General features: G+C 47.8%; 1 protein-coding gene across 1 annotated transcript; it reads left to right on the plus strand.

The window, feature by feature from the left end:
* The first annotated feature begins 1,700 nt into the window (after positions 1-1,700).
* On the plus strand, positions 1,701-4,199 carry LOC119165849 (uncharacterized). The gene is made up of 2 exons (XM_037417875.2): positions 1,701-2,726; positions 3,805-4,199. The coding sequence occupies exon 1, from the start codon at positions 1,962-1,964 to the stop codon at positions 2,628-2,630; it is 669 nt and encodes a 222-aa protein (XP_037273772.2). The 5' UTR covers positions 1,701-1,961; the 3' UTR covers positions 2,631-2,726; positions 3,805-4,199.
* The last annotated feature ends 4,193 nt before the right edge of the window (positions 4,200-8,392 follow it).

The following is an 8,392-nucleotide window of genomic DNA, read 5'->3' on the forward strand; positions in this document are numbered from 1 at the left end:
AAATATATTCATCGAGATTTATTTTTTCAATGTCTTCCCCACTTCAGCTTGTCGCGCTTCAATCGTAAGGCGCTCGCCACTGATTTATACATCAAAATACATGCCAATGTTCCTCGTTCTATTTAACTGGAGCAACCGACATGAACTGTCCTTAGTTACCACAAATCTCCCAGCATCACTGCTTCCAGAAACAAACTCTAAAGCGACATGCCACTCCACCAGTGACGTCATACGTGACGTCGCTTCTCTGGTCGGGTGACTGTTCAGCGAATGATCGACCACAGGACGTTGCATTGCATCTCGTTTCCACACCACAAGGAGCACAACAACAGTGCTTCCGCTGACGACATTCTGAGGACACGCTTATCTACATCACGTAGAATACGTCGACGCTTCGACAACGAAGTACACTTGCCATTACAGCATCGAGATGGGAGGATTAGTGCGATATGGACCATGGTTTCGTGCACAACTTTTCTTGACAATGAAGGAAAAGCTACAGGGGTGGAGCTGCTGCACATGAACTACGTGAAATTGTCCGATATGGCACGCGTGTAGAAAGTGATGGCTGCGCGCAATATGCGTTATATATCGAAGCAGCAACAACTGTGACACTACACTCCATTTCATACATATAAATGTGCTAGCACCAAGCAACAGTCCAGCTAATTTGGTGCCCGTAAGATGGTTTTTCTTCCTATTTAGTCCAAGGCATTCGATCATTCCAGCGATGCAGGCGGCGCCACGCAGCTTTCCTCCGAACCTGGTACACGGTGATAACTTCTGCGACGCAGTTCGGTCTCGCGGTATTCATAAGCGCTGAATCGTTTTCATTTAAACGCCTATGCGTCTCTTCAGCGAGAGAAAGTGTGGTCTGCAGCGAAACTAAAGGGCCTGACGAGCTTTGCTGTCTGAGACGCGCACCTCAGCACCGTCTCGTCCGCCATTTTTGACCTACCGTCGCGCCGCCTATAGTCACTGGAATGATCGAAAACATTTAAGACGCTTTGTGTCTCCGATACATACAAACTAAATAATACATTCACAAATAAGTCATTCTGAACCTGCTGGCGTCTCTGTCTTGGCTCCTTCGTGTGCTATACCTAGCACGTATCGATGCGTCATGGGCGAGCCCACGCTTGGCTTTAGCACGAGCGTTTACGGCGGAAGCCAAGCACGAGACGCGCGCAATCACACATCTTGCCGGTTACAGCGTTGCACCTGATGTACGTAACGAAATATAACTATAGTTCACACTCATCCTGCGTATACCTGCGTCTCATGCGTCCTTTCACTTTGAGCAGCGCGTTGAGTGAGGGAACTGTGGACGCTGTTAGCTCGCGCTCGTCCCGTGTGTGTTCTTTTTGTGCGTTCTTTAGACTTGAGAAACGTGCTGCACGTTTAGATCTGGTGGCCGTTCTTCGCATGACAATCCAAATTGTTGCTATCGCGTTCATTGCTTTGCCCTTGTGGCAAAATTATGATTATTTTTTGTCAAATCAGATGTTCCATTTCACGTGATTCAAGGGTGCATGTAAATGTTTGGGTCGCTTTGTAATTTTGGGGGGGGGGAGGGAGGTGCATTATCGGAAAAGAGCACCGACGCAATCTTTTTCGATTTCGAACCCAATAGTGACGACACGCGTGGCTTGCCCACCAGGCGTCACAGCTCACGTTCACCTACCGGTCTGTGACAGCCTGACTCGGACGCGAAACCAGCTTCTCGTCGCTTTCGCCACCTCAGTTCCACTATCGCATCTTTGTTGGCCGACTCTCCGGGAAAATTCCAACAGCTCCCTGTCTAAGACCCACAAAAATAGCAGAGGACAGTGAGCGACCAGCAACGATCTGCGCTACCAAACAACACTTACAGCCTTGTCCTGTAGTAGAACATCTCACAGCTACCGTCTAGCCACCCCATCTTGTGACTTACCGATAGAGGACCCCATTCTCAGCCGGCCATGAGTGAACTGGACGTCGACGCGCTGTGTTCTCACATGTACCAGTTGTCCATAAACCAATTGCGCAGCCTCGAGGACGACAACGTGATACCCGGTCTGCGACTCCGGGACGCCGCGGATCGAGACGAGGCCTGCAACCGAATTTGTGCCACCCTGGAATTGTGCGAGCCGCACCAAGAGCGGATTCGCCAGTTGGCTGCGGCCTACTGCTGGCTCTTTCCGCGCGACCAGAGCCTCGAGTGGGCGCTCTTCATCCTCGACAAGAACGCGCCGCCCGTCGAGGACTTCACGCTGCAAACGTGTGTAGCGACCAAGCTGTCGAACCCGAATGTGGACCTGGCGTTCGTGTCCGTGAGCCTCGGGAGAAGCCGCTTCGCGTGCGTAATCACCGCCGAGCCAGAGTCGGACCCGAAGGATGCGCACGTCGTCGTGGGCATGTGCGCCTGGCAGGACCTGCCGTATCTGGCCACATGTTTGCCCGGCGGAACTAGTGCAACGCGAATCGAGCCTATTCTCGAGAAAATTCTCAAGTGTAAGTCCGACGATATGTACATCGGATCCTACGCGGGAATCGACGAGACGCTCAATCGAATTCACTGCGTCGAAGCAGACACTGAAAGTGATAGTGGAAGTTTGGACGTTCATGTTGGTAACGACTACGATGACTAGCAACAGACCCTCCCGGGCGCCAAGCAAAAAAGTTTATATCCACTGACAACGTCTGAACGGTAAGACTACGACAACGCGGATTATGGTCGTGTAAGGGTAAGCCTCCTTCTATACTTCAATTTACCTATCGCGTTGGTGTAATGGTTATGGCGCTTGATCTTTAACCCGAAAGTATCGCGATCAAATCTCGGTTGCTGCGCATATAAATTTCAATGGAGACGGACGTCTCGAGGCACGTGACTTCAAGTGACCTTCACGTGCATTCAGGTGACCTTCACGTTGTCGTCGGGTTCCTGAAGGATATCACCTGGCGAATTTTGCGGAGCCCTTCGGTACGGCATTCCCTCATAATCATATCGTGGTTTTGGAATGTATAGCCCTAACAATTATTGCATTGTTATGTCACTCGTTACCCACTCTATATAAAAAAGAACCACATAGTGGCTTGTCTGGAGACCTTGCTTCCAAGTGTCCTTGCGGGACAGTACTGCATAGCTTTACAGCCCTGTAGAAGTATATATTTCGGGCGCTTCTACGTTCGAGGCATACCATTCTAAAGATTAGGGCGTCGAAACATGAAAAAAAAAACACAAAATGTCGACACACCACAGAGGCCGACATTCAAGAGCGTAAAAGAAATCAGATGCGAAAACTATCTAGGCATGCGCATGAAAAAGGCGAACCTATGAATCCGGCATACGGTTGATCTGGTGGTCTACGAGATATATTTGTATAGGTTCCTGATTCTTTACTTATGCAAGTTAATCGAAAGTTAGCTCCTGCATGCGCTACTGTATGTTGTCGATATGCCATGCCTGAATCATTAGGCGTATCTCTTCACTTCTCTGTTAGTACAAAAGCATTTATTCTTCTAAGTTTGGGATGTCGTTCGCATCACTTCTGTGATTTTTAGAGCTTCCGTCTATTACGTTCAGTATTTGCGTGGTGCTTCAAACCTCAAACGGCTACTTTACATGGTGACAATGCATTAAGATTACGCTACGTCTTGTTGTTCTGCGACCCCGAATGACCATAGCTTCGCGAAACACCGTATGTCGCATGCAGTCCAGTTATCCGAAGACAGACTGTTAACGTGGCTAAACCAGGAACTCTGGTATCATGGTGCGTCTCAGATCTGAAATTGCATGCGTTTCTATTTTTTTTTTACTTTCAGGAGACAATTCAGGAAGAGCCCTGCTGGCAAAGACCATATCAACTTGACAAGTTCCTGGAGATGTAACGCTTTTCCACAATTTCGGAAATCGCTGAAGCCTCAAATATTTTTATCCCTGATGAATGCACAAGTTTTATTCCATTCGAGCAGTGACCATGAAAGTTTCACCGCCATGTTTACGTATGTCATGCCGATTTAAGACTACTACAGAAAATATTTCGCCCTCTTAACCAGTCTTTCCGATGATTGGCCCGTAACACTTCAATGACGCAGCGCAAGCTAAGAAATACGTTTCATCGTTTTTATTATCGTGTGTTTTACTTACGATGTCCTATAAAACAGCGAAGTTCTCTAAAAAAGAAAGAAATAAAACAGAACTGCCTACGGCGTGGAAATATCTTGTGTGTCTATGAAAAAAAGTGCCAAAATAAAAAAAAGCAGGAACTCGTCGCCATATGTAGGCGACTGCATATATATATATATATATATATATATATATATATATATATATATATATATATATATATATATATATATATATATATATATATATATATATAGTGATAGATGTTGTTGTTGCACACTTTTTAGTGTTATGCCCACCATATTTCTTGCATGCGCCATGAACAATACGTTTTCATGGTAATGACTCAGTGATTGCGGCGTCCGGCTGCTGACATAAGAACACGGGTTCAATCCTGGACGTGGTGGTCTGTGTATTAATGGACGCATCCGACCAAGGTATCTCCAAACACGAAGTCACTGATGGTGTACGCGGTGTCACCAGGATATACTCACTTTACCGGTGATACCCGATGCAATGTCGACGACACACATCCCGCACGTTCTTCACTTCCAGCCGAGTTCGTCAAGACATCGTGCCCTATAGCGCACTCTGAACCAACTTTCTCGTGTAGTTCCCTAAACCACAGGTTACGTAGATGCGCAAACATTCACCATCTTCGGCATTTGAGTAAAGTTGAACAGTGTGGGAGACCAACGTTAAATAGGTGGCGCACCTATGAAGGGCCCCTAGCGGGAAGTCGCGACATAACGCGGCTGCTCATGCTCTCTAGCAACCGTGGTGTATTGGTGCGAGTGCTCACACGTGCGTCGTTGCTGTGCTTGATTTGAGCCCGAAAAGCTGGATCAGCCCTTGCGCCCGTAACACTGTAGTGTTATTCCCTTTACAGCTTCGTATCACTTACTTTATCTGGAGGCTATATATACTTTCGGGAGAAGGCACTGGAAAACGTAGGGATAGTGCGCAAAGCATATTACGTCCGCGAGAGTGGCTGAAACATGCGCGCTTTGACCGACAGGGTGACTGTGGAAACGGCAGCGCTGGTTCCCCGTGGGAACACAACTTTGAGCTACAACGAAACACTGGAGCGTCTACTGATAGAATGCGTAACAGTGCGCAGCTGCCTCTCTATACGCTGCCAACGCTAGATCCAACAACTGAAAGCATTGAGCTATTCCTTGTAGTATGAATCGTGCCTATACCAAAGATACAGATTAGACTTAACTAGACCTTAAAAAGCACTGAAGCATTCGTTGCCGAATGCAACACGCATAGAAATCGGATTCATCGGTGTGTGTTTGAAATATACGCAGGCATTCCGCTATAGGCTACTGTGTTATGCTTGCACTCTGTGAGCCCTGATTGATTCATATGTGGGGTTTAACGTCCCAAAATCACCATATGGTTACGGGTTACGAGAGATGCGGTAGTGGAGGACTCCGGAAATTACGACCACCGGGGGCTCTTTAACGCGCACCAAAATCTAAGCACATAGGTCTACACCATTTTCGCTTCCATCGAAAATGCATCTCTATGAGCCTGTAAGTTGTCATTGTAGATGAGCTTTCCTCGATTCCTTTTGCTGCCCAGGAAACAACTGGCACTCCTGTTACTTTTCCAAGCCATTCCGGCCCGACACTCCTGGCTTTCTCAGTACCCACAAACAAAGTCTCCTAAAAAAAGTAGTAGAAAATTGATGGTTCTGCTTCAAGGTAAGAGTTCCGTTGGGCACATATATCGGCGAATAGATGGAAGGAAGAAACTAAAAGGAAAAGGCAGGGGAAAAGGCAGGGAACCAAAATGACATCCGGCACACAAGGTCACTTATGGTAAGTGCCTCGTGGAATGCTCGGCTAGGTCGAGCTAAGCAACATGCGCCCCAAACCCCATAGTTTCCTAAATATACACTAGAGAGCTCTGGAACTAGTGTGTGTGGGAGCTGCAAAGCACGGCACTTCAGCTAGCATGGGAACGATGGGCAGTACACGGATTTGTCTAATCTTCGAACTTCTGGCTCCGTGTGTGTTCGTGTGGCTTGAAGCTACTTTGTAACGAAACAACAATCGGCACATGATCAACAGTTGCTGTTCACCGCCGTTTTCTTTTAGGCTTATACCCCTGTCACACGGGCACCCGCGAAGACCGTTTAACTCCCTCGACCTTACGACAACGAAGATGCGGTCCGTGTCCCACGGCCACCCTTACGCAAACGAAGGTACATGGAGCATTTCGCAAAGGACGTTCAACCATATCCCTTCGCAGCGAAACGAGGTACTCTCGTCTCCAGCAGTCTAGAGTTCAGAGAAAAATGTCGAGCACTAAGTGGCCGCAGTGAAAGATCAATACATTTTAGCAATATTAAACGTTCTTTCGTTGTAGTACTCATTCGCAACGCGTGTTTGTTTACATATATTTACGCCCGCCAGAGTTCACTTACTCTCAACACCGATGCCCTACACACCGTGCCTCGCGAGTCGGGCCAGCCGGCGCCAGCCGATCAACGTCATTACCAGCGCAATATCACACCACTTCCTTACGTCGTCCGCTGTGTCACTCATGGCTGAAGAACACAAAATGTGCGCTCACGAGGCAAGGAAGCATAAGAACTTTCGTACCGGGCATGTACACAGGCAACAAAACAACTAAAAGCACAATGTGGCCAGCGTCACTAGCAGCATCACTACATTTAACAAATGCGTTTTTATTTGAAATGATTTCTAATCGTTTCTTAGTCGCATACCTACTTAATAGTGCTTTTTAGTAAAAACTGCATAACGAGGATTCACAAAAAGTTAATAGGGATCAAATTAAAATACTTTTCCGAAAATCAAACAGCGCCCGCTGAGCCCCCTCGCGGCAACTGTTACAACCTTGTCATTGCCGTGTGACACGGCCACAACTCCTTCTCCGTCGAACCCCCTAGAGGAGATTTACGTTGATGGTGTTCAATGGAGTTTGGTGGCGGCCGTGTGACAGGGGTAATACTTTTTCAAATCTCGGGTCCCGAAGTTGGAAAAGGTTCGCTCTTTCCTACGAAACGAAACCGAAACGCGGAAATAAACAAAGCCACAAGTGTGATTCGCCGCCCGCAAGAGGCAAATCCGTGTACTACCCATTATTCCCATGGTCGCTGAAGCGCTATGCGTTGCTGCTCCCATAGACACTAGCGCCAGAGTTCCTTCTAGTGTATATTTAGGAAAGTCTATGCCCGAAGGGAATCGTGAAGAGATGCGGCTACATTGCGCAGTGTCCATAATGGCGTTTAAGACGTGAGAACCCACCGTTAGACGAGCAATGCTTTCTTTTTTAAAGACGATAGTCTTTCATGGGGACCTTCGACGCAAAAAATTTGGTCTGCCTGTCTGTTAATTTGTCTGTTTGTCTACTCTTACCGCATCAGGTACTTGAAACGACCGATCCCATCCGCAGCGACCACCAATGTTGCTCAAGGTTGAGCGTTCATGCTTGTGCAATTGCCAATTGAAAAAAATAAATTATTGCGCGTGTCTGGGGCACCGTAACAACACGCATATATTCTGCATATACATCTCTTAGTAGAAAACGCATACATAAGTAATTTTAAAGACCCTAGCGCTTATCACGCTGCGCTCACCATGCAACGCTTGCACGGAACGGGGAGTGTTTCCAACGCTCTGCTAAGACGAGATGGTGGTGGCACCTACCAGTCGCCTCGCGTTCTACACCTTTTTTTTTTTCTTACGCCAAGCATCCAATAGCACCGTTGGCCGCACGTGGCGTTTTCTGTCGCGAGAAACATGGTATAGCGTTTCCAGCTCTAGTAGCTAGCGTGCCCGGTTAAGAAAAAAAAACACTATGAAGTGAACAAAAAAATCAGCGTTCTCGGCTCCGCGTTGGCGTTTCACAGCGGCGTCTCGAGCACACATTTACGGATTTTTTTGAGAGGTGCCCAGTCAGGAAATGGTCGAGAGTGAGGCACAAGCATGCACGAGCACACTAGAAGGTGGTGTGCAAGGAATAGAGAGTGAATAGCGAGAGAAAGAGCGAAGAAGCACTGCACCTGCCATTGTACCTGACGGTCATAATGTTAGCGTCTTAACAACAAAAACGCCCCGCCGCGGTGGTCTAGTGGCTAAGGTACTCGGCTGCTGACCCGCAGGGCGCGGGTTCGATTCCCGGCTGCGGCGGCTGCATTTCCGATGGAGGCGGAAATGTTGTAGGCCCGTGTACTCAGATTTGGGTGCACGTTAAAGAACCCCAGGTGGTCAAAATTTCCGGAGCCCTCCACTACGGCGTCTCTCATAA

Source organism: Rhipicephalus microplus, chromosome 8 (assembly GCF_043290135.1).
Source record: "Rhipicephalus microplus isolate Deutch F79 chromosome 8, USDA_Rmic, whole genome shotgun sequence".
Classification (NCBI taxonomy): Eukaryota; Metazoa; Arthropoda; class Arachnida; order Ixodida; family Ixodidae; genus Rhipicephalus; species Rhipicephalus microplus.

Bases quoted from the DNA above. Each gene is read 5' to 3' on its own strand.
- LOC119165849 (XM_037417875.2), top strand. From the start codon at position 1,962: ATGAGTGAACTGGACGTCGACGCGCTGTGTTCTCACATGTACCAGTTG.